At 41.8% G+C, this 26868-nt stretch overlaps 2 protein-coding genes across 3 annotated transcripts; one reads left to right on the top strand and one right to left on the bottom strand.

The window, feature by feature from the left end:
• Nucleotides 1–11: 11 nt before the first annotated feature.
• On the bottom strand, nt 12–12201 carry tpcn1 (two pore segment channel 1). 2 transcript variants are annotated; one of them, XM_080051306.1, is made up of 26 exons: nt 11555–12201; nt 8805–8941; nt 7257–7433; nt 7060–7173; nt 6746–6876; nt 6194–6282; nt 6015–6049; nt 5838–5896; nt 5568–5667; nt 5292–5408; nt 5064–5188; nt 4915–4963; nt 4754–4817; nt 4624–4668; nt 4477–4533; nt 4347–4400; nt 4119–4191; nt 3402–3509; nt 3147–3308; nt 2924–3039; nt 2336–2382; nt 2183–2251; nt 1960–2056; nt 1287–1426; nt 1113–1193; nt 12–814 (listed from the first exon to the last, which is right to left on the bottom strand). In XM_080051306.1, the coding sequence occupies exons 1-26, from the start codon at nt 11646–11648 to the stop codon at nt 683–685; spliced, it is 2472 nt and encodes an 823-aa protein (XP_079907432.1). In that variant the 5' UTR covers nt 11649–12201; the 3' UTR covers nt 12–682. The 2 variants fall into 2 exon arrangements, with proteins under 2 accessions (XP_079907432.1, XP_079907431.1); XM_080051305.1 differs by lacking the exon at nt 11555–12201 and adding an exon at nt 9107–9210.
• Nucleotides 11045–14636, top strand: drc10 (dynein regulatory complex subunit 10; the record flags this gene model as incomplete). The annotated part of the gene is made up of 5 exons (XM_080035058.1): nt 11045–11130; nt 13007–13655; nt 13760–13981; nt 14087–14158; nt 14355–14636. Exons 2-5 carry the CDS (start codon nt 13014–13016, stop codon nt 14634–14636), a joined length of 1218 nt encoding a protein of 405 aa, XP_079891184.1. The 5' UTR covers nt 11045–11130; nt 13007–13013.
• Between the last annotated feature and the right edge of the window lie 12232 nt (nt 14637–26868).

The raw sequence follows: 26868 nt of genomic DNA, 5'->3' as shown, positions 1-26868 counted from the left end.
GAAAGAGAAATATAGGGTTAAAAAAACACTCTTTCTGCCTTTTCTCAGGCTAGGATGAACCGATTTCAATTTTTTTCGCACATTTATACTACATAGGATCTCAGAATTCAATACACCTTCATATTCAAACCGGTGAAGTAGGCCTTTAATAAAATCCTTTTTTATCCAACTCAAATACATTAAAGGAATAAAAAGTTATATAAAAGTGAAATACTTGAGTCTGTTGAGACATTAGTTCGGTAAAACACCATAATTGTTTTGTCGGGTTGAGCTACAAGGAGTGTAATTGTTTATACTTTATAATTATCTTTAGAGATCTTAGTAGAAGTGGTGTCTGTGTAAATACTGATCAGATGAGCCACAGAACTAAGGCATCAGGATTAAGTACATGATTAACACAAGGTCACAAAAGGCCAACAGCAGTACATACATACACAACATACTGTAGAAGTTCAGGTTCCCTGGTAATGTTTGCTGAAGTCTTTCAAAAGTCCAAAACAGGGTGACACAGAGCTGTGCTGCTGTTGTCCTGTGTGTAGAGACGGCTCCGGAGAGGAGTCATCATCAGCTCGCCTCACACTTACATCAGTCTAAAATTGAAAGGAGCTGGAGTGATGGGGTTTCTTTAGCTTTTCAAATCCGCTGAGATGCTGGAGTGAGTGTGCTGGGTGCAAACTGTGAGTTAGTTGATGCTCAGAGGTCCAGTCTGTGAGTTGAGCTGTAGCTCTGGGTAGGGAGACGGGTCCAGATCCCGCTGCTCCAGGCTTTGGTCTGGCTGAGGCAGGTTCTCCCTTGAATACTCTGCATACCACTCCTGGAGAAAGAAGCAAGTAGACGATGTGAGGAGACTTCACCACGCACAAACTACTGTGTGCTGGTATTCAGGATCGCTGTTTCAATTTTTTTTCCATTTTTTTTTAAGATATTTTTTTGGCATTTTTATGCCTTATTTATAGTGTAGAGACAGAGTTGAAATGGGGCAGATAGGGGAGTGACATGCAGAGAACGACCGCGGGCTGGAATCGAACCCGGGTCCGCTGCTGGCCGAGGCCCATGGGGGGGACGCCCTACCAACTGAGCTAAGGGCGCCCCGTGCTGTTTCAATTTCTTACCTGTATCTCCTCCTCGTACATTTTCATGCTGAGGTCACTCTTTGTCCTAGACCTGCGACCTCGGTACACCAGAGACGTGTGCTGTACGTACACACCAAAGCATGTGGGAAAGCTTGTTAGTGTGTTTCGTTCTAGGATGGAGAAGTATGTGTGTGCGTTTGTGTGTGTTCTTACCCCTCCCCTGTCCATAGTTTGTAGGACTCTCTGTAGCGAGCTGAGGGAGTTAGTTCCTGGACACGTCTGTTTGTACAGCTCCAGAGTGGTCAGAGCTTCATCACGACTCACCTCTACTTCAAATACGATCCTGTTTTCATCTAGAGTATGTAAACACAGATATTATGGGCCCGCTAATTCACTCTCAACACTGTTCTGTCACACACTAATGGCAGCTACATATTAATGTTAACAAGCATTTAATCGTTTTATCTGACACAAAGGCAAAGTTAAAACATTTACAGGATATGCTTTACATCCTGTAAATGTATGCACAATATCCACACACACACACACACACACACACACACACACACACACACACACACACACACACACACACACACACACACACACACACACACACACACACACACACACACACACACACACACACACACACACACACACACACACACACACACACACACACACACACACACACACACACACACACACACACACACACACACACACACACACACACACACACACACACACACACACACACACACAAATAATTTCCTAGAGACCTAACCATAAACACTACTTAATGATTAACTTTATGTGGACTTGCATTTTGTCCCTTAAAGTAAAGTGAAAACATTAGTAATAGAAGAACACCACGTCCCACCCTCTGGGTTCTCCAGTGGTTCCCTGTTCTTGCGGCTGTAGTTCATGCGGAACACAAACGCATCCAGAATGAACGCCACAATGATGGTCATCACCACCTGAAGAAGGGATGAGAACAAACTATCACACACATGCACGGTCTCACTGCGAGCATTAACGAAACGCACACATGAAGGCACAAAGGCAGTGCACGCTCAAGCACATACGACTGGACAGGGCCTCACCATGGTAACTATGTAAAAGGTCATGAAGTAGAGCCGACTCCAGTGGCTGGTCATTGAAGTGACTCCTTCCTGTGGGAGAGTGACACGGCAGCGGTCAAACATCGTCACACACTGATCAATGACAATGACTGCAGATAAATGAGCTGATCTTACCATGGTAATGTACCAGTTATTGACCACAGTCAGTTCAAACAGAGTCACTGGAGAAAAGGAATGATTCCAAAATTTAGAAAAACTGGCCCATTAACACAACTAGAGAGAAAAAGCATGTAATCCTGTGATCGAAAACAAAAAATGATTTAACCTTGAAACAAAGTGTTGACCGTGTGGCCACCAAAGTGTTATACAGTTTATTCCTCTGATACAGTGCTCCATTGTTTTCCAAAAAATATCAAACAACAGTTGGTTGCACTGTTACACTCTCTGATCCTTTTATTAAGTGTTAAAACGGCAACTGTAGTTGATTCAATCCCACATATGCTCTGTCCTGCTGCCATTAATCCCATTAAATTGCTCCTGTTAGAGAAAAATTAGAAATGACGTATTCGTGACCCGTTTACAAAGATTAATGTCTTCTCTAAGAATGAATGAGCCTGGGGGCAGAGAGACAACGAGCTGGGGAAGTCAGACAGTACTGAGAGACAAACTAACTCTTGGTTCTATTCATAAGATGTGTTAACAATAACTAAGGTAAAGAAAATTGCCAACCTCATTGAAACATTTTTTTTTTAAAGGAATTACCAAAGCTGCTGAGAATGTTGTTGAAGTTATTGAGATAATAGTAGCCTTCTTCCAACACCGTTTTGTTGCCGATGGTGACATTGATCTGTCTGTAGTTGTCTGCCACTGTGCTGGTGCTGAATGCAGAATAAAACCAAAAGGGAATGGATTCATGTAGAGTCAAAATGATAAATAAATCCCAATTGAGTGTAATTAAATTACTACAGATGACAGCACGACTCACTTGCAGCAATTTGGGTAAACCACATCTGCAAAGAACTCCATCCCCACAATGGCAAAGGAGTAATAGAAGATGATTAAGGTCAACCCCAGACTTGCCATCCTGGGGAAGAGCTCAAACATGGTGTCCAACACGTTGCGATACCTCTGCTTTATCTTAAACAAGCTATGACAGATAAAAGGGCACATTTTAATCATAAAAGAAAATATGAAATAGTGCATTTACAGTGTGCTCATGGAGTAAGAAATAAAAGTTTACCGAAGAAGCTGAAATGGTCTGAGGACTACAATGAAGTAGAACGGCTCCATATTGAAGGCGAGAGCAATCAGGCCGAGGAAGGCAAACACTGTCACTGAGAAGTCAAATCTGGACAGAAGAAGCACAGCGTTCATGTTCAACTTCAATTTTGTTTGCATTTTCACCAATAAGCCACATATAAAGTATTAGTAGAAGTACTGAAAACAAATGAGCAGATTCCAAAATGGTCAATGGCTTCATTTATCATGTATAGGATGGGAGGATAGAAGAATTAATCACAAATGATTTTAAAAATAAAACACAACTTGTTGATTGTATTGCACTTCCATTATCTAGTAGATAATCCTGAATATTTTCTCGATTTGAAAAAGTTGTCTAGCTCTCTTAACGTGCAGTTCTATAAATTCCTGATACAGATTGCCTCAAGATTGCCTGTGATGCAATAACAATGTACATGTCTTCATAAAATGTAAGGTAAAGTGAACTCAGTGTGTTTTAGAGCAATTTTAAGAAAAGTAATATTTTGATGAATATTGGGATAATATCATGAATCACAATTATATAGGCCCGGATAATCATGATGTGAAATACTTGTATCGTCCCATACCTACCTACTCATGAGTATAATCATTGCCACGGTCTTCAATTTTGAAAATGTGGATTCAGTACTCATTTAATATGTCAATCGATGGACACAGTATCCAAGTTATTACTCACAGATTCCACCCAGAGCTGAAATAAGCCATCGGCCCCAATCCTGTTATTTTCAACAACACCTCTACACCATAAACTAAAAGAGGAAGGACAGAGGCAGAGTAGACATCAATAGAAGTGCATGTTTGAAACTTCAATCATTTCAATGACTCCCTCTATGACCATTTATATGTCATGTGAATACTGGCATGATGTTCTGTGTGAGTGGCAGTCAGCACGCAGCCTACTCACTGGTCAGGAAAACAATGTAACTCCAGGGGACAATTCTGGACCAGGAAAATCCACCTGCAGAAGGAGAGAGGGGTGAGAGATCTATCCATTCAGTCACATGCGTTTATGTTATGATTGGGAAATAACTTACTATTCAGCGTGTATGTCTCAACCAGAATCCACACACCGTTTATGGCCACCACCGCATCTGCAGTCATAAGGAAAGGGTCAACAGGATTATGAGACTTTGCCTCTGCATCTCTGAGGACAACTGGGAAATGTAGATTATTTCACTTACACATGGCATATTGGAAGGCTTTGGACTTCACAAGCAGGTTGATGCCTATTGAAGTAGAGCAGAGAGCACTGAGAGGGAGGAACTGAGATACAAGTGGAATAAATAGAATAAAAAGAAACAAAGTCTTTGCCTTTGAAAATGAGGAAGGTTGTGTGGGGAAGGTCATCAAACCAGTGTTCTCCACTGCGCCGTGCCTAAACAACAAATATATACAGTACATGTACTGTAAATCAAACAGCCAAAATGACCCCATGTACACTGAATTTGAACCACACAGTGCAAACACCTTACCTTCCAGTTAAGGCCAGTGACCTCATAGAACTTATAAAAGTCCTGTAGACTGCAGCAGAACAGACTCCCGTTAAATGAGGTTGTATGAAAATGGAACGATAATTATGAAATGCAGAGGGATTTTAACTGTACACATGGAAGGCAGTCACCTTAGCATAGGAGCCCCTGAGGTGTTGAGAGCTTTATATGTTAGGAAGCGGTCTCTTGCAGACATCCGAGGTCTGTGAAATCTCATGAGACCATCAAACTGTTTCAGCGACACACCCATCGGCCTCTGGAGAGGAAACAACAGAAACCACAGTAGACATCAGTACTTTACAAAATACCGAATTCATACTAATTATACTTTTGCACCACATAGAACAGTGAGGTTGTACCTGCCGACTGACTAACAGCTGAAAGGCACGGTCAATGGCGGAGCGTTTGTGAAGCAAAAGAGATTTAAACTTCATCTTCTCCACACCATTAAACGTATCGAACACAACGGCCAGGAGCTGGAGGAAAAAAATATAAAATGACAGTGGATTGCAGCTGATCATAAAAAAAGGGTTCATTGGAAGCAGTGCCCCTTTTTCTTTTTAAAGAACTCAAATATGTGCCATATCGAAGTTGCCACAGATAGTTGCTGCTTTTGCACAAATTGCCATTTGTACCAGGTTCATGACGAAGTAGAGCTCTATGGAGAGGTAAACGATGAAGAAAACACAGGACCAGCGGTTCTTGGCGTATGCTGGCATCATCACATCAGGGAAACTGCAACAAGAATGAGGAAAGAAAGAGCCACATGAGTCACAGTTGGATCAGCCAGAACGCATATGTGGTGAAGAATAAGCGCTCAGAATGAGCTCTTAAAGTAGGAAGTAAAGCTTGCATGCCATGCATGTGTGTGAAATTAAGTGAACATGTTACATTGCGGTGCTTACTTTGCTGTGGTTAGAAGCACAAACAGACTGACGAGGCTGTTCTCCAGAGTGCTGAAGTACTGTGGCGAGAAGAGGGTTTAAAGTCAGGAAATCTGACCACTTTAGACAACCACCCAAGTCCCCAAACTTGCATAACTCAAATAAACTAATGCCAGGCAGACTACATACTCAACTTACCGGGTCAGTTGTGTTTGGAGAGAAGAGGCAGAAACCTGGGACAGAAACATGATGATCAAAAACAAACAGAAAACCATTTTCCCTCTGAAGACGGTAGATGAACTTTTTTATAATTTTATAAAAAGGGCAAAAAAGTAAGGACAGGATTTCATAGACATTAAAATAATTTGTTTTCTTACCCAGGATAGCAAATATGACCATGAAGAACAGCAGCAGTAAAAGGATGTCCATAAAAGGTGGGAGGGACTGGAAGATCTGACGCAAGTTTCTGATAAAAGAAACATTGTCAGTGAAGACTTTGGTAAACAGTTCAAGTTGTGGGACAACATAATGGAGTAATCGATTCCCACAGTAGTAACATTAAAACCGAAAAACAGTGAGGAGTAAATGTTTTAGAAACTTGTTTTACAACTACATTTTTAAAGTCCTGTGTAGGATTTCAATATTTCAGAAACTGGTGACTCAGAAACTGATGGTAGCACCATAATAAGACATTTTCATTGAATTCTTAATGGATATAGATATATCCATTAAATTAAATACAAATCCAACTGAAGTAAAGTAGTTGTTTCTCTTTAATATGAAAAGAAATAAGTTTGGAGCCTGGGAGGAGATGCCTAGTTGCACTGTTGCACGGCCTTTCCTTACAGTAGACAAACAAACTTTAATCCCATTACTGACTTTGACCTGGCTGAGTGAATCTGTGTGTGTTTGGTTAGGTCATCATGTACCTGCGCACAGCACCACAGTATCTACAGTCCACCAGGAAAATTGGTCTGAGAGCTCTGGTCACTCGCACGTGAGACGTCTGTCTGATCAGAACCACTATGGCCTCGATGAACTGTAGCTTCAACACACATGTCTGTACAAGGAGAGACAACATGAACACACAGAAGCTGAATCACAAAATAGCACTTGGGGCACGCAGATGGCATTGGACCTAATGCTACAAGTGAAAGCAACCCTGGAGTGAATGACTGACGTCTAGAGCAAGGTAGAAAAACAAAAAACAAAAAAAAGAAAGTATTCATCATGCATAAGTTACCTTCACCATGGTCCTCTTGTGTCGTATGAACGTGTGGAAGCCTAACCAGCGGAGTTTCATGCATAGCTCAAATGCCACCATAACCAAAGCCAGCAGTTCCAGAGTGGCATGGACCTGCAGAGGTAGTAAATAGACAGGAGCTTTAACAGGTAGCTGATGTGTATAAGCATGTGTTTGCGCTTAAATGTTCAACTCACGTAGACGTCCAGACGCAGCGAGGGCACGGCTGGAGCTTCACACAGCGACAGCATCATCAGCAGCAGGCCTGTAAGCAGCTCCATCATGTAGAACAGGTGGTTGTGGGCAAACAGGTACGCTGCCAGTGCCTTTGGGTTTCGAGGATGGGTGAAGAACTTATCATTGTTCTCTCCCTCCTGTATGTGAAGGGACACATACAAACCATACAAGATAAGCCTTTCCTGCTCCAATGTCGATTTTATCCTGAATTCCCACAATTCTAAATCTGACAAATAAATCTACTACTTCAACATCCATTATTTAAACACCATCCCAGACCACGAATGTTAAGATCCTAGATGCTGAAAAGACCTTTGATAAGATGGAGTGGGAATATTTGTTGACGGCCATAACAAAATTCAGGTACCAAGAAAATTGTATTTCCTTGATGTTCCTGTCCGTACTAATGACTTACATTCAGAATAGTTTCTGTTGCACAGGGTTTCTCGCCAAGAATGCCTGAAGTCCCCACTACTCTTTTTGCTTGCGATTGAACCCCTAGCAGCATCTCTCTCGTCGTTACCAAGTGTTCAAAGCAGAATACGGAGCAATGTTAAACCTAAACTTTCCTTATATACAGATGATGTCTTCCTATATGTTGCCAGCCCATTATACACACTGTCCCATATCCTGTCTAATCTGGAAGGATTTGAAATGTTTTTATGCTACAAACTGAATCTGCAAAATAACTTAATCCTATACATTCTTCTGTTCCCAGTATTCCCTTTCACTGCCTTACCATTCAAAAGAGTGATCTCTGAATTTAAGTATTTAGGTGTGATTGTTCCGTGCTTTTTTCAAATGCTGTACAAACTGAACTTTGTCCTGCTTTTTGACCAGTACACAGAATATAAACCGCTGATGTATGTGGCCCCAATCACTAGCCGGTCAAATTGATTTAGTCAATATGAATGTACTCCCTAGATTTATGTATTAATTTAAAATTATACCAGTGTTCAGAGATAAAAATAAATCCCATAACCAACTTTTTAGCCCCTCAGATATATTGATGAATGGTGTGTCAAAAGATCAGGGACAAAGTACAAAAAAGGTTACCATTATTTTCATTTAAAAAACACTGAGCACACTTTCAGAAAATCTATTAGGGTTTCCTTCAAAGGTGACCTTCAATCTAGGAATATTATTAATAATTAATATACTCTAGGAGCCAGACTAAGACATATCCTTTACTGACGATCAGTATTGAAAAGCCTGTGTTTTTGTAAGTTTCTTACAATTGACTATTTATCAGCCTAGAATGTCTTTTATTTTTGCGTGCCTACTTTGTTTTGTATTTTGAAGTTCCTCTTCCTCAATTTATCTTAATTACCTCCAAAAGCTGTTCATGATTTAAAAATAGCCCAATTGAAGAAAACAAGGTCCAACCATCTGCAAGTAATACAGTGGGAAGGCCAGGTGTAATAAAAACATTTTATGACCTTGTGAATTCAGTTACAGTTGCCATGCTTGTTCACTCATTAACTAACACATGTCATAATCCACCGTACCTGCAGGTAAATGGCTGCTTCCTGGAAGTTCATTTCCCAGCTTTGCCGTAGGGACACATTTTGGGCTCTGTGGATTTGTGGCCCAGGTGTTGAGATCACAGCGTTGTTCACTATGTCATAATTGCCTCCTCCTCCATCTGAAAGAAAACCCTTGAATGTCAGTGTATTCATAGAGCCCATGTACACAAGGAAAATAACAAACTGCAACTTCAATAACGTTGTCTATTATTTATCCTTCCTTTAACACTATATATGGGTCACACCAACACACAGACACAGTACATAGAGGGGTATGTGCCTACCAATACAGTCTAGTTCTAAGGCATAGGAGGAGATCACTTCTGGACTCTCAGTATGGGCCTGTTCTTCATTACAACTAGCTGCGTGCCTGCATAAGCACTCCATTGATGAGTTTGGATTTGTCCGTTTGCCTCAGCTGGGTGAATGTAATAGGATCCCTTAAGTCCACAGCACATATGTATGTGTGTGTCATTCACAGTACACTGTTCTTGTTCCAGCATCCACACACATCTGGAGATACAGATGGCCAAACATTCCACACTGGCCTGATGCAAACTCCAGAAACACAGTCACAAGTTGAGTCCGGATGAGTATCCTCACAGATCCAGAGACACCCAAGCCAAGCTGAGGCTGACACTGGAGACAGGACAGCTTTCAAAACTACTGAGAATGCTTATGAAGTTCAGTGCTTCTGACCACCAGTTGCTCCTTTTGGAAAAAGTGACTCTAACAGATCCCTTCAATTGAAAACACTGTCACTACTGACAACTACATTTTGAGTTAAACACTTGCACAGATGGAAATTACCCCCCTGCCTGGGCTGCAGAGTTTTGAACCTTGAACCCAATGCTGCTAGTCAGAGAGAAAGTGCTGTGTATGCACTGATATCACGTTGTCTATTACGTCTCCTTCCTGCCACTGACAGGATGCAGACACAAGACAGATAAACCTAAAGAGGGAATTAATCCGGTGCTACTAGAGGGAGAGCTATTAACTTCAAAAGACAGGGATGACATCTAGATTTTTTACATGACACAGATTGTCCTTTTTTGTTAAGCCATGCACCATTTTAAAAATGAACACAAAAGTAGGCGAAAATAATAAATCCAGATTAGTATCCAATAGCCTGAATTTAAATATTCAAAATGAATCTTTGCATCACAGTTTCTTTCTTAAGCAATCCTTCCATGTGTCTTCTTGCAGCTGCGTATGTTAATCCTGTGTGAGTCTGTCTGGCTGCTCTTCCCACACACTGCACATCACATGTTTAGCTTTGGGGCACGATTCCTTGGAAATGGAATAAAACCTAATAGTGGAGACCACATGAGTCTCTGAAATGCAGTCACAGATGTTTCCAGGCCCACATGACAGCAGCAGATTGAGACAAAGTTCGAAGATCAAATTCCTGTCCCGGCGGCAGCTTGCCTGTTATCCTGACAGGAGAGAAACCCGTGCCTGCCGTATGCCTCTCCAACGCCTCATTTGTTTTGGGAACAATAACATGTTTGGAACTCCCAGTCAAAAACAATCCGGGGTCAGGCTCACAGAAACATAACCGGGCTCAGCAGTCATGGCTGTTTCCCCCAGGACTAATACAATCTAGTTTTGTGGTGATCTGAAGGGTCCTGACCACTGGCAGTACATCTGAAGGCCACACTTCAATCCAAGCATGTGATGTGACAATAATAATTTGTCACTAATGTGATAGAAAATGCAGCCTCTTTTCTCAGTGTCCAGGTTCAAACTCCCTCTCTTTCCAGAAAGCTCCAACAGCAATCAACAAGAACATTGTGATACTTCCTTCTTGTCCACCACTCCCAAATATCCTGAGAAGGAAAATAAAAAAACTCCTCTTCTCTTCCTTTTCACCTCCAGAGACAGAGAAAAATTATCCACTAAGCTCACACACGTAGACACACTTACACACAGGCTGCAGACATTCACACACACAACACACACATGCTGCCCATGAGCACCAGGGAGGGGCGCTCGGACTGCTGAGGCAGCAGTTCCTCAGATGGGTCATTTTGGAGCTTATATGTGAGGAATACAAAGGCAGCAGGATTACTATGCGGAGTGGATGCATGGATACCCATACATACTGCATGCGCGCGCACGCACACACACACACACACACACACACACACAGACACACACGCACACACACACAGACACACACACACACACGATCTCAGAGCCCGGTGAACAATCTCTTTTCTCCATTTAAGCAGAGTGGCCTGGATGTGCACCATGCAGCTGACTGTCAACAACATTAAGCGGCTACAGAATGCACAAGTGACATATGGTGAGTAGACAATAATTAACTTTATATCACTTAATATACTGCTGTAACAACAATATACAATGTTCTTTGATAAACACCACTGTATAGGCTTACAAAAACAAGGCATCATTGGATCAGAAAATAATGAGTGATCACCACTCAAGATCATAGGCTACCTCATCTATGACAGCTACAGTACATACAGAGTAGGTCTACATCTTAATGAAAGTTAACCTCTCTTTTTGTGAGAGGCTACAACTAAGCATTACAAACACATAGCCTATCAGTGGAGAAAATGTAACAGCACCACACACTACAGCCTCCAAAATGACCATTAAGTTGAATCAACAATAGTTCCAACAACTGAACACTAGCCTAACCTTAATGGCTGCAAGGGTGCTGGCTGATGTCTAGCATGGATGAGGATATGACTTTGAAAACTTACTCTCGTCTGCTCTCTCAGTCTCCTCGTTGAGCAGACCGCTGTTTGTTTCGTCCCAGGTCAAGATGAGAGGCACATCATCGTCGTCAGCCTCCATTACTAGAAGATAAACAGGCTGCAGCCAGCTCAGTTTAAGTTAATCTAAGCTACGCAATAGCTAAATAGGGCATGTTTTATTCTCAAACCGCAATACGCCTGGACATCTTAGGTTCTCACGGCTAACGCTGACAAACCCGAGTCCTTTTTTGTTTGCTTGGCACCGCGCTAACAGAGATAATAGCTACGCCCAAATGAAAAACCTCTCATGTAAGAGGGACTACAAACGGAACCAGCAGCTTTCAAGTTGTGTGCACCAGACAAGGTCTGCTGGTTTCAGATTTGGTCTCTGTCGTATGACTGAATGCATCTGTCAACGAAATGACCGAATCAACTGGTTCACTGTCAGTTTAGGCTTACAGGCTGAGACTGACCGTCTGAGTCCATCATCACCGCACACTGAGCTTCCTGCTGCTAAACAAATGACCTCAGAACATTTAACCTATAATTTAACTACACCGCTCTAATATCTGGATTTATCTGTCAGCGAGCAACAATAACTGACACTTTATAAGAATACTACGAAACTGTGGGTAGTGTACAGCTATGGGGTACAGCGCATAGACATAGGTCAACAAACATTTGCGACACTGGAGCGATTCACGGCAGGCAGAGTTACAGAATTTTCAAAATGAAAGTCCGTGTCTATAACATAATGCTGTAAAACATTTAATAGAAAGCTATCACGTAAATTTCATCCATTTATTAATACATTTATTAAAATGGAAATAATCATACGTGCCTACATTTATTGGTTGCAAGAATTATAAGACACCTTGCTGCTGCAAAATGCGCAAGTGATTTGATACTGCCACCCACATTGGTGGTATCTTAGCAACAGAAAAAAAAGTCAACAATTATATTTTGTGCTTGGGATCAACATACGAGCCAACAGGTAGGCTAAATATACAGTTAGCTGAGTATATCAAGTAAACTAACATAAGTTCAGCGCCGAGCCTCCTCAAAAATCGAAAGAAAAAATAACAACTTTATGGAAAACAACTAGGCCCAAGGAACTTAATTGTGTAGAATTGCGTTTTCCTATTTAACACGCTAATAATGTTCACCTGTTCAATTGATCAACTTAACATAGCAGTAAATGCTAATATTGTCGTGGAAAGGTCACCAATGCCAAAATATTGTTGGCCAATATAACAGACTTATAGTCATAAATGTAGCCACTGATACCCTATATTGGCTAATGGCTTGAGGCTACATGTCATTAGCTGAGTGGTTTTCTATGGGGGCCAAGACTGTGGGAGACTATTGGGATATCTCAATTTGTGTGTGCTTAATCAGATGTGTGAATGTGTACAGGAATGTGTACTAATTTTACTATAATTTTTTCCCACAATTGAGTGACAGCATGTCTGCAAAGGGGGCAACAGTGCTGTCAAAGGCAAACACCCAATTGGAAGATGACCAGAAGAATAATGAACTGTTGCAGAAGAAGAAGCTCTCTCTTGAGGCTAAACGCATCTCAAGCATATTGGAGAACTCCATCAAGCAGGTTGAAATTGCAGCGACTCTGCCTGCTGTCCTCCAGTTAAACAGTGAGTCTGGTGTTGAGGATAAGGAGTTGAGCAGGGCACTTCAAGCGCATCACATATTAGAGGAGAGACTGGAGGCACTAGAAGGTGTGGAGCAGGAGTTAGATGAAGACCAGGAGGGAGAAGCTCGGGAACCAAGAAACAGAGAACGGGCTCAGCTTGAGAGGGACATCAAGAACTCGGTCAGGGGTCTGCTCAGGCTTGTGCGAGCCCATCCAGAGGCCATTTGTGGTTTGAGAGCCGAGCAAGGAATGGAAGTAGGTGAGAGTGAGTCCACACTAATTACAGTGCTTAAGATGTTTCACAGCAATATGGTAGAAAAGTTGCTGACCACTGCAGATGAGGAGCTACAGCTGGCTCTCCACAAGCCTGTGTTAACCCCCCCGGCCTGCAGTCTGGAGGACATAGTTTCACTGGAACAAAAAGTAGCCAAATCCACGAAGGAAGTAAACGCGAAGGTGATGCACAGAGAGATGAAAAAGAAAACAATTTAAAGAAACTTACACAAAAGTTTTTGCTCTTGACCCAGCTCATCTCTCCTGTCTTTCTTTTTGTATTATAGATTTCTGAGAAAAGTGCTAAGATCAAAATCTTGCAGAGTTCTGTGCAAGGGAAAAGCACACAAGAAGCAGGTATGTCACTGTTTGTAGAAAAGCAGTGCCAGTTACATATCGAGACATCACAGATGAAGCAGGAAGGTATACAACAGGACATTGATCAACTGAGAACGCAGCTCAACAATTTGACCCTTGAAAACAGACAGTTGGAGAGAGCAATCCAAGAGGTGACTTAAGTATATCTAACACTTCACAGTAAATATTTCATATATTTTGGTGGGGACATATTAAGTTTTAATAAAAATAAAACTGTTTTGTTTTTTCCTTGGCAGAAAAATGAAAAGATGGAGACAGATATTGAATACTTGCTTCAAATCTTTGACGATGAAATAGAAGGACAGCAGGTACAAACTCAGACAAGCTTGCCACCACGAAGTGTCCAAAGTTACTTGGGGAAGAAAATGTTTTTAATACTCTAAAAGCCATTTTTGTTATTTCTGATTGAACCTTGTATCTTTTTTTTCCGTCACTTCCTATCACCATCCACCACCATCTTTCTTTTTCCTCTCAACACACAACTGCCGCTGTGACGTGTCTCAGGCCGACCTGGATTTGATTGAAATGGATTTTGAAAAAGAGGAGGGGGAACTGAGGAATCTGGAGAAACCATTTGCTCTCCTAGAGGTGGAGACCAACCAGATCAAGGAGAAGCGTCGACTGGTTGAAGAGAAGAGGAAGCAGGAGATCAAGGAGCTGGAGTTGAAGACCAAAGCGGCTATTTTTGCCCAAGCCTGGTGGAGAGGCTACAGTGTTCGCAAGGCCTTACAGAACAAAGGGGCCAAAGGCAAGAAGGCCAAGAAAGGCAAAGGCAAGAAGAAATAAACCACTGGCTAGTTTCATCTCTCTGGTGCTACATAGTCTAACTGTAGAGCATTACTGTTTTTGGATGTTTTATAAAAATAATATTATACCCCATATTCTGTTTGTATATCTTATTTTTTAATAAGTATAACTTACTACGAGTATTTACTATTTGGGTGAACTACAGTAAAGAACGGATTGCAGCGTTTTCTAACTCTTTGTTAGCAATATTTATTTTACGGTATTTGGATATCGTGTTGCTGCAGACAAAAACATTTAAACAACAGCAGATAATTGAACGTATTTATTACGTTACAATAATGGACATCCACACAAATGTTTCGCAGTGAAGTCTTCTGGAGGGGTCTACAGCGTGTGAGTGTACGGACTTCATAATTTGACACAAGTGCGACTCTGTGAGCATTGTTGTTCCTGTTATGGGTAAACACATTCATAATTGGTGTTAGTTCATGGAGCATAATGACCTTGGCACATATCCAGCATAGCTCTAATCAACTTGAAACTAACAACGGCTCTGATCAGACGGCAGTAAAATGTGACTGATTTTTTACACCAGTTGTTGTTTTCTTAAATAGCCACAGGGTGGCGATACAGGCCCTTGTGTACAGAATAATAAGCTATCTACACTACATTATACAGCTATGGAAAAAATTAAGAGACCATTACATCTTCATCTCTACATAACTTATTGAAAATGCTCTTAATGACAAAAAATGTATTAGAATTTGGTAGAAATGTTGTCAGTAGTTTGTTTTATAAAACCCAAATGTTCATTCTACTCAAACATATGCCTATAAATAATAAAACAAGAGACACTGAATATTTGGAGTGGTCTCTTAATTTTTTCCAGAGCTGTATGTGGTATATTTGGTCATGAGGACAGGAGGAGCCAAGATTAATTACACCGTGGAGCCAAATGAATGTCCCACTGACCACTCATTTAACTGATTTATAAAGTTTATTAAGAAACATTGGGAGGTTATTAACATATTTCCCAGTGTGCACTACATTTATGTTTAACTTTCCAGGAACCCTAGTATCAATACAATACAATGCATTTCCACCCATAAAGTCACAGGTTTGACTTTCTTACCCAAATGAGGATAAACATATTAAACGTAAAGCATAGAAGCCCACTTCTAGAACAAAAAGGGCTGATAATGTTACCCCAAAATGCTGATACTTCTATCATTTACAGAATACTTATACAATAATTGCAAAGAAGCTCCAACTAAGAAGACTTTTAGAGCAAAAATGAATACATGTTAATGAGCTATTTAATGCTGGTTCACTAACCTATGTTCGTTTGGGAACGCTACATCGAATTCTGACAGGCTTTTTGACCGGTTCTTGTTTAGCCATTTCTTTTTTCAGTCCTTCTTCTTGTCTCTGTGAGGGAGTCTGATGTTGTCTGACAATGTCACTGTGGTCCTGGATGAACATCTTGACCTGAGAAGGTGTCAGTAATTAACAGTGTATGAAGTTGATGTATGATTTGTTACTTTGGCTGTTTGTCAGGGTAAATACCTTGTCCAACTGTTTCTCTGTGTCATTCATATCCACAGGTTCCTCTCCTGCTTCCTCGTTATCCGTCATTTCATGGAGATTGAGGGTCGCCATCTTAATCTGTCCCAGTAGGAGGGTTTTCTTTGCTGCTGTTTCCTGAATGCGGTTCCACTTCCTTTCCTGTATGAAGACAGGTGTATTCCATACAGAAGGTCAGAGTGTTGCAACATTTAATCTGGTGGCGGACTTTTAATGATGTCTTTTACCCATGTTAGAGCTTCAGAGCGTGTGTTCTCTAGCTCGGTCTGGAGCTGGGACAGCTGGTTGTTCTTGAGCAGCATCTGCAGGTGATGATGGTCCTCCAGCGTCAGCAGCACTTTTCTCTTCAGGTCTGTCTGCTCCTGTCCCTCAATCTCATTCTGATAGAGCTGGTCTCTAAAGTGGAGAAGACTCTCTAAATGACCTGTGAGTGGCTGCACATCCTCAAACTGTAAGACACAAAATGAAAGTGCATTATCTACTCAAATCAGGTGGGTTATATGGCTGGTTATGGACCAAACCCTGCTGACATCATTTAAATTAATGCACCTTTCTGAAATCAACCATGAAATGTTGATTTCAGAAACATAACCTGTATAGAGAAAGTTACGGAGGGGTACTGCACAAATCATGCTCCTATATTTGAATATGGCTTCTCTTGAGGCCATCAAGAGACAAGATGAGTGAAGATTTTGGGTGGCTTAAACCACGACCAAACACTTTCTGGGGATCAAAAAGTCCTTTGGACCACTGGTGCAAATTTTGAATTACTATGAATTTCAAAAATGCTTTCACCTTACAGATGGTTAGGTTTAGGATAACAATTACTTAAATGTAGATAGTCACATGTTTCTCTGTCATGATAAAAAATCCCAGCAGTACCTTAGTCATTTTAACCACACGCTCCATGAAGTCCCGGTACACAGAGTGTCGCTGCACCTGGCGCTGTTGCTCCTGTTTCCTATCTATCAGTTCAGCAAACTCATCTCTCAGCCTCTTTAAGTCGGCCTCCTTTTGAAGCCTCTCTTTCATCTCCCTCTCGCCTTTCTCTGCAGCTTGGTCAGCAAATTTCTCCTACGCGGAGGGAGTGAGAGGGGTTCAGTCAGGCTGTCGCTGTCTGGTGATATTGAAATCCAACATGTTGGCCTTCACTACAGCCTCATGCAGGAGTCGTGTGTGTGAAATAGTCAACTATACTGTACCTTGAGAAGCAGGTCAGAGCCTGTGCATAACACCTCCACTCTCTGAATCTCCTCCTCTTTTTCATGTATGAGCAGTGGCAAACTCTCCAAAACCTACATAAAGCACACACACAGCACGCACACGTTAGATTATAACATAAGAAACCCTTTCTATTACCAGGCTAGTAAGGTTACTTTTAGGAATAATAATGATGCATGGACAGCCAGGACAATGAGCATTAGAAATAATACTGAATTCCGAGAAAAAACGTTGATGCTTGGTAAATGCTTGATGTACATCATGGAAGTAACGTTGACGTTTGCTGCTAGGCGTTAAATCACGGGAAGTAGACTAATGTTGATGCTTGGGGAGCATGTCTCTGTTCCCACAGCCCTATGTAAAAAGTATGTGTGTGTGTGTGTGTGTGTGTGTGTGTGTGTGTGTGTGTGTGTGTGTGTGTGTGTGTGTGTGTGTGTGTCTGTGTGTCTGTGTGTGTGTGTGTGCAAAGGTCTCACTCATGTTCTAACCTCTCTGTCCCCTTTACCTAATCTAAACCACCAAGCTGTGATGCCTGAACCTAATCGCCAATTTCAGGAACATGGTGCTGTTGGAACATAGGGATGACCCTGATGCTTAGTAATTGCAAGACGGTAGAAGTATCCTAGCCTACTAGACATTTAATTGCAAGAATGAACTTTAACTACCGGACGTTAAATTGCGAGAACGTTGAAGCTTGGTGACTGCTAAAAGTTACATCGTGAGAAGTGAACTTGATGCCTGGTAACTGCTAGACATTAAATTGCGAAAAGTGACTTTAAGGCTATAGTGCGTAACTTCTGTCACCGCCAAGAGGAATTCTGAGTTATTACAACATCACTGTCGGCGCATCTACATGGGTAAGCTAAGCCTCTGGTGAATGCACAGGGATTTTATATAGACTATTCTTTTGTAGTTTACATCCAGGTTTTTTCTTAGCAGAAGTAGAATCAACAACTGAAACATTTCGTGGGCACTTCTTGATGACCTGCGCCAGTAGGCCTATCGCAGGGGCACCAGTTTGTAAACTCTGCCATACTAAGAAATAGTACAGAGAGTTTTGTGGAGCTAATAGGCTGGGTGAACCCAGCACTGGCACTTATCACAAATGCCATGGCATGCTAGAGTTGCGCTTAACACGGTGACCACAGCGAAGCAAAGGCAATCATTGGGCTAATTGGTTGAAGGTCTATACAATGGCGTACTCAGACATTTTGATCTAGCCTACGTCTGTTGATCCTGCCTCTTCAAAGTCAGAAATGACTATGCTGATCCCAGACCCATGTCTCTTCAAAGGTTTTTTTATTAAATCACAAAGTATCCAACAGCTGCAATACAATGGATTATTATTTTTTTCCCCTTTTTTTCCCCTCCCGAACATATCCCACCCATATCCCACCCAATCACAAACAGTCCTGCATTAAGAAATCAACACACAAAGCAATACACAACGTCAAAAAAACAAAAAAAACAGAAACGAAACAGAAACACAAACACACACAACAAGAAACAAAAACAAACAACCAATATGAAAAAAATAAAAAATAAAAAAAAATCAAATAAAAGAGGGGAGGGGGAAGCTACTCCTCAACCATTGTGGTCGGTTTCTCATAATAGTCCAGGAAGGAGCGCCACAATCTATAAAATTTAGTCTCAGATCCATAGGCAGTACAACAAATTTTCTCCAGATTCATACATGACATAATATCTCTAATCCAATGTGAGTGGGAGGGAGGAGCAGGATCTTTCCATTTGAGCAAGATAGGCCTACGAGCAAGCAAAGAGGTGAAGGCCAGTACCTTTAGTTTCACCTTAGGCAAGCCTGAATTGGGAGCAATGCCAAAAATTGCAGTGAAAGGATTCGGCTCGATTTGATGCTGAAGTACTTCAGAAATTGTTTGAAAAACTGATGACCAGAACCCAGTCAAGGTGGGACATAGCCAGTACATGTGAAAGAGTGATGCCGGTGCGCTCTTACAGCTATCACAGGTCGGGTCTACATCGGGAAACATACGAGCTAGTTTAGTTTTAGATATGTGGATACGATGTACTACAGACCCATGTCTGATCAGCTTTGTGTCAACTCATTTGGCTAAGGCTTGAATGTAACCAAGTCCAACATTCATTTAGCGATATCAAAAAGTTACGTAGGCCTAGGCCTACTATAGCTTTAACACTTTGTAACTAGGCTCAACCATAATGTATTTATGTACCTGTATGTCTGAGTGTGCTTTAAAAGCTAGAAATAAAAACTAGAAATACCACTTGTAGTGTTTGCGGTTATCGATTTTTAAAGGCTTTTTAACGGTTTTTAATGGCTGAGATGGAAAAGTGAAGAACTTGAATGGCGTTGCTACCACAAACTAAAAACTAGAACTATTCAGACATTGGACAGCCGCACCATAAAGAGCTAGAAAATATCAGTTTTATTCTGTTTAATTCTGATGATAATGCCAACAAGTCATTCCTTAAACAAAAATGTACGTTGTCTTTTAACAGATTTACAACAGTGTCATTTATTTTTCTTTATTAATAACAAGTCATTATAGATGTTCCAAATTATGATGGAGTTATATTTTTTACCAGAAGAACTTTAGACTGTTACACATTTACCAATATGCAGTTTTTCAGCAGAAAATAAAGGTTCTAAAACAGAAAAGTTGATGTTTAATATTTTTTATTGAATTGTTCTATTTTAATGTGGGAGGAAACCGAAGTCCTCGAAGAAAACCCACTCCAACACAGTGAACTGGTGTACACTCCTCACAGCAAGGGGGTTAGGGCCCACATTTGTTCTGATGTTTCTTATTTGATGTTTAGATTTTTTTTTTTAAGATTTTTTAATTTTAATGTGGGGGGAAACCAAAGCTCTCGGAGAAAACCGAGAAGAGATTTGGAATGCTGTGAAAATGGTCTCTACCCTCCCAACCTGATCACTGATCATTACAAATTGCGGACACTTCTGACGCAGGCGGAAAACGGTTTGCCCATGGTTTTAAAAACAGATTTTATGAACCTGTTAATGGCGCTCGTCTTCTTTGGGGTCACCATGTGCTGTTTGAGAGTCTCAATGATGTATCGATAGACTAAGGGATCCTGTGACAGGAGATTCATCCTTAGCACCCCTGCACTGCCCATTTTCTTGCACAGGTCCTTGTGCACTGCCCTGATGGTCCTTTTAATATGGCGACCACTTGGCTTGACAGCAATGTCAGAACCTGCGATTTCTGCACAAAGTGTTTCTTTCAGTGTCTTGATACTTAGTCTTGTAGTCTCACATGATAGATTGATGGGCTGATTCTTGACGATCTGATTGACCAGCCCAGACACCATACTTAGGCAAAACAGTTCATCCCACTTATGGACAGGGTGTACTGAGGGCTTACATGCAGATGGGTTGGCTGCGGACTTAGATCTAGTTAAGTCAACTGCAGCCTCAAACTGGTCTTTCTCAGCCTCACATGCAGCCTCATTCTTGATAGCTGGTTCATCAATGAAGAAAGTAGGTGTAGCTTCAACCACAGGTTTAAAAGTGTAGTTTCCCATTGGCAGGGCTTCTGTTATTGATGTCAGACTTCCCACCACTTCCTTTATCTGGCTCAGAGCCACGCTCATCTGGTCCCTCTGTCCCTCAAGCTGTTGTGACTGACAGGTGAGCCACATCCTCCTCATGAAGGAGTCCACTTCTTTCCTGATTTTGGCCAAAACGTTGACCCTTTGTCCATTGTCCTCAGGTTTGAGGTGGTTGTATATCACCTCACTAAGGCGATTTGCAACAATTTCTTGCTGCCCACTAGAAATCCCTTTGGCAATTCTCTCATAAAGGGACTGTTCATCTGTGCAGCCTCTTGGCGTTCTGTTGTCCTTTGGTTGGACCATGTCCTGCACAATGAAGTCCAACCTGTTGATCAGAGACTTAACTGATGATGTGTCTACTTTTTGTGGGACGCTCTCAAGGCTGCTCCTCAGTTTTGACACAGAGCTGAAGATAGTTTCCTTTGCAAATGTGCGCACAAAAAGGGCTTGGACTTTACTTCCCACCCTTTTCCAGCAGGCAGGTTTGTACGAGGTTTTCTCTGATAGGGAATTCCTCTTGTGTGAGCCATCTGTCTCCACATTAATTTCATCCAATAATACTTTGACAATCTCAGAGGCAGCTGCCTCTGTATCCTTTGAGGTGCTGGACACAAGCATGTCATATTCCTCCTCTGAAATGTCTTGATTAATGCGACTGCTTTGAGACAAATGTTTCTCCAGGATAGTCCTGACAGCGTCTGTGGCTGTCATAACGAAGCTTTCCACAGAAGAAGATCTTTGTGATGCATGCTCTTCAAAAGGAGTTACAGGGGTTTGACGTAACTCCTCAGGTGCATCTGGCTCCTCTGCTGATCCTTCCCCCGGTGTTTTAGCTCCATCAGCTTCCAGTTTCGGGCTCTCTTGGTATTTATTCTTCCTTGCCTTGCATTTCATCTGTCTTGCTATTTTTCTCAGTATTTTTATGAATGGTTTTACCATTGCCTTCAGTATGCCGGTGGAAGGCTTGGATACCAGCACACTCTCCTGGCTGCTGCCTGCGCTGCTTCCACTAAGTTTTGAGAGCTCGGAGTTAACTCTCCTCGTAACCTCTTTTACCACAAGCTTGTTAACCTCCTGTGTGCTCTTGCAATGGATGTCTTGTTTGACACCCATCACCTCTGCAAAAGTTAGTGAAATAGTGTCACCCATACACTCAAAGACTTGGTCTTCAGAAATAACAATGCTCATGCATGATGCACTGGATCCAGAAGAGCTACTGGACGATTTTCTATGACCCCCGTGTGTTATGCTTTGTTTTAAAGCCTCATAAATGTATCTAGATATAATGCGAATTATATCCACACACATGTCTGTTATGATACTCTCTGTTTTCTTGTCAACAGACCCGATGTGCAGGTTGACCCACTGTACCGTTGTCAGTTTGTCGATGAAAATTTTGACATGTGGGCGGAGAGTCTCTGTTGTGGCCAGCGGAAGGGCCAATTCCATATTCTCTTCTCTTGCGTTATCCATTGAGATCGCTGTTTGTAGTCGCTGTGTACCTTTCCTTGGAACGATGTGAATTTGCTCTGAAAAATCAAAACGGAAACCAACCTTTGGATTTGGGTCCTACTTATAAACTTGCATATTGCGTTTTATGACATCAATCATTACATCATTGGAACCTTTAGTTGCCTTTTGATCTTTGAATGACGTCATGGCATTCCAATGAATTCAAAGGAAAAATTAAAAGAGTTTAAAAATAAACATTCAACCCTAGCAACTGTAACTATGCATGTGACTTCACCTGCCTCTGATCTTTGAATGACCTCATACCATACTGACATTCCCCGCCCCCTATGGGGGAAAAAGCATGGACATATAAAGAAATGGACACCGGATTGAAACATGGTGCCCATTCATTCCTTTGAAAGCTGCTCATTGGCGCAGTGCAACATACAGGATCAGAATTTTCTTCCGCATCATGGGTGCCTAACACGCCCCTAAAGCATAACGCGCAGTGCACGTTTCACGATGTTCCGGATGTGGCAATATTCTCGTTCTCGAGCATTGTAAGCTAGAAGTCGTAGGCCCGACCTGCACAATTTTTTATTTCTTTTTTAATAAAAAAATTAAATTAAAAAAAATAACAAATACATTTTTAAATAATTGTTTTGATCGGTCTAACTACAATTTCTGACTATATTGACATCAGTAAAGTGGTTCATAACAAATACAAATGTCTATTTAATTAATGGTAGTGGTGCAACCAATCACGGTTTATCCGTGGTCCATATGCGCGTTCATGTGAATTCAGTTACATTGACAGGAGACAAACACCATGTCCGATTCCGAGGTGATTAAACATTAGTAATGATAACTACATACGTACATATTGAGCATCTACATTTTAATCACAGACATACCATGTATGTTAGCTTAAAATCATTGTAAGTGTGCTGGTAGGCCTAAGAAAAGTAGCTGTAACAGCCAGGCAAGATAGCAAACTAATTGTAACTGTAACAGAGAGGAGAGGTGTGTATCTCCTGCTCTGACCGCAGCTGGGAGGGGCTGCTGCGCGAGGACCGGGCCGCCTGTCAGTGCTCTGTGACGGGGGCGGGGCCGGGAGGCTCCCGCTGCTCGTTGAGAAGAGGTGATACTTGCTTTGGCAAAAAAAGTCACCAATAACACCAGAAAAAAAGATAGATTTGTCGCTTCTCGCTGTTATGAAAAAAAAGTCGCCAGGGGGGCTGAAAAGTCGCTAAATATAGGCTAGCGACAAAATCGCTATGAGTTGGCAACACTGAGCACAGGACGAGGGATATATAGGGCCAGCGGACGTCATGCTGCTAGCGGCAGGCAGCCTAGGGGCAGAGGAAGGGGACGAGGTCGCGGTCGGAGAGGTCTTGACGTGATAGGGCAAGAAGACATGGCCGGTGTGGAAACACTCCGACTTTACTCTGGTTTTATCTCGAGCTCTCTCCGTCTCCCTTTTAGCAGTTAACTTTTCAACATTCGTCTTTCCTTGTTTTTTTGGTGTCTTAGCGGTGTTAGTTGTTGGTATCCGGGGAATGGTAAATTGAGGGTTCGTTTGTGAAGACATTGCTACTCGCTGTCCGCCGTAGTAGTGCCAAACAGTCGTGTCAGACTACTAGGGTCGTGAACGCTCACGCAACTGACGCATCAACGTCGTTGCCAAGGTCCCACAGCCAATAAGAGCGGAGAATCTGACCTCGCTCTGGTTGGTCAAAATTAACATGAGCGGTGGCAATTTTTGGGGGCAGCACACAGAGCCAGGGGGGAGCAAAGTGATGAAAAAATATTTTCAGACCACTTTACCTACATATAGCTGAATGGCTATTATGACAGTTTTGCCAAATATTACAGTGAAAAAATGATCAACCCTAGCTTTAACTATGAAATTATAGCATATAGTAAGATTGAAACCTACACATATAATATGTATATAGGCCTATCAAATATAATATTATCGTTATATTCTACACAACAATGTGCTGCCGGATCTGCGCTACCAGATGGCGCCCGTGCGCAGTTAAACGTTTAGCCCAACCCACATTTAGCCCCTCCTCGATCTGCGAGCTGCAGTCAGGGGCACTTGGTCTGGATAGTTAAGTTTCAGTTTTGTTTTTTTTCATCTCCGTGTCGGACAGCTGTTCACTCAGCTGATGGGCTCAGCCTCATGGAGCAGACAGTGCGAGATCACTCTCACAAATCAAAAAGCTAAATTATAAAATAAAGCTTCCTCCCTATCTGTCTGCATATATTTCTCTCTCCACTGCACACTCAATCACTAATAGTATCTTAAAGGAAGCAAAATTAGGATTATAACCTCATTTTGCACTTAAGTATTTTTAAATATTTGAAGATTGCAGGCTAGTAAAATACGTCAGCCACTACATTCTCAATGATAGACATGAATAATTCCTTTTTTTTTTACAGTTTAAACTAGCCTGGCATTCCCAGACCTGCCACTAAGCGCTGGCAAATTAAATTTGCTGCGCCTGTTGGTCTGGACACTCTCCATTGAAGCTTTTTCAGAAAGTCCAGAAATCCTGACTCACATTTCAATTGGTTCTATCTAATATGGGCGGGCCAGAGCCCTTTGTATGGTGCTCTGGGGCGGACGTAACCGGATGACGACACTGATGTGCATGCGCCGTCGAAGCCGTGATAGTAAACATCAAAGATGGCTGCGGATAAGTAGTTTGAGTTTGAGACTGCTTTGGCCTCGACCCTTTACGATTTGCACTCAAATCTGTCATTAGCAAGTAAGTGGAATGTTGTCTTTTGCCGACCGACCACGGCAAAAGTTTAATTTAACAGTTGAACAGCTGTTCGCTAAACGAACGGGGCTTAATACGTCACCTTGTGCATCGCTCTGATTGGTTGTAGTGCTATCCAACTGCGTGCAGTGGCATTTGAAATGCACGAGTAGGAGCCGCCCCTTGAGTTGGAAATTACTATTGATCATGGCCAGACCCTCTATCGTTCAAGATATCAGGGTCTGGATTTCCAGGCTAAGTTTAAACCACATTTTTGAACAATACTGGAGAATAAATATTTGAAAGCAATACAGAATGCATGATAATACTGCATTGTATTCTATTTTTGTCACCGGGAACCTAAATGTTGACAATTACTTAACATAAATTTGGTGCATACAAATTCACCAGAATGCAGGAAATGAAGTAGCCTGGTGCTACCAGACCATCGTACTTAATTTCATTTGTACAGAAGGTCTGGAACTGCTGTAATTGGCAAACCTTCACTCACTTGGAGGCGGGTGTCTGTTGAAGTTTAAAACTATTGAATCTGCTCAGTGCCACTCTGGATTAGCCAACCAATCGCATAACGTTTGGTTGTGCCGTACGTCATGAGCCGGCTTCTGACGGTGCGTTCCAGTTGTACAGGGAACTCGGGAATTTCCGACTTCACTATATTGTAGTCTATGGATCTATACCGGTACCTGGCAATGGTAACTTGCTAGAGCCTAACGTTTAGTTATTTGGATGAGAAAGGTTGTAGGTGTCCATACTTTCCCGAGCAGATGCACTGGAACACAGACAGGTCGGAACTCGGAACTACCAAGTCGGAAATTTCCGAGTTCCGAGTATAAAGGAACGCAGCAAACTGAAACTGGAGCGCGACTTCGACGTCATCGTTCTCAGCCACTCGCTCTGTTCGCTGATTGGACAACCAAAACTCTGGACGAGCAGAATCCCACTAACACACCCCATCCCCAGACTGACTACTGAAGGGAAAATGAAATTTGGGCGGAAGTAGGTGGGTGGGCGGAGCCAGGCTAGAAATTAAGTAGGCTATTGAATGCTAAAGAAATTCTGGGGGGGGGAACCCCCAGACCCCCCATTTAAAATGTGTCCCCAAACCAATGTTCAATCACAACCTACACCATTGAAATACAGGAATTATTTTGTTTTATTTTGTATCTATAGGCCTTTGTATAAGGATACTTTGGAATTCTAATCACATTATTTTAAATTAAAAAATCGTCTTAGGTCGTGCTTATCAATTGCTCATAATAGCCAGTAGGCTTACTTCTGTGTTGGACATTACTGAACCTATTCCCATTTACTGCACCCCTCCTAAGAAAATAGTTCCAACGTCCCTGACTAGAGCCCTGGTATAACGTTGACGCTCGGTAACTGCCGAGAAGTAGCGTTGACGCTAAACTGAGAGGCGTTGGTTGCGTTCCGAATCGCATACTCTTTCTTTTTTCTATTCTACATACTACATCCAACGATAAAAAGAATCTAGTTAGGATGCAGTAGGCATACTATTGGGACATACTTTACTCTCTGTTATTTCATCATAACATTGCGCCTTGATCTTGCCTCTTGCTTTTATATCCGTCGCATCCCCGTTTGTTTTCATATGGAGGCTTCGTCGATGTTACGTTACTTCACGTGCGCAC

This window comes from Ammodytes marinus, assembly GCF_949987685.1.
Source record: "Ammodytes marinus genome assembly, chromosome: 2".
Lineage (NCBI taxonomy): Eukaryota > Metazoa > Chordata > Actinopteri > Uranoscopiformes > Ammodytidae > Ammodytes > Ammodytes marinus.
This window is presented reverse-complemented; position numbering and strand designations above follow the sequence as displayed.

Excerpts from the sequence above, each read along its gene's own strand:
- tpcn1 (XM_080051305.1), bottom strand. The coding sequence starts at position 9,209 with ATGGAGTGCTTATGCAGGCACGCAGCTAGTTGTAATGAAGAACAGGCC. Across the intron at positions 7,434-8,804 it reads AAGCAGCCATTTACCTGCAG|GAGGGAGAGAACAATGATAA; the intron begins GTACGGTGGATT and ends CTTCACATACAG. Across the intron at positions 5,409-5,567 it reads TCTACTTCGTCATGAACCTG|CTCCTGGCCGTTGTGTTCGA; the intron begins GTACAAATGGCA and ends TTTTTCCTCCAG.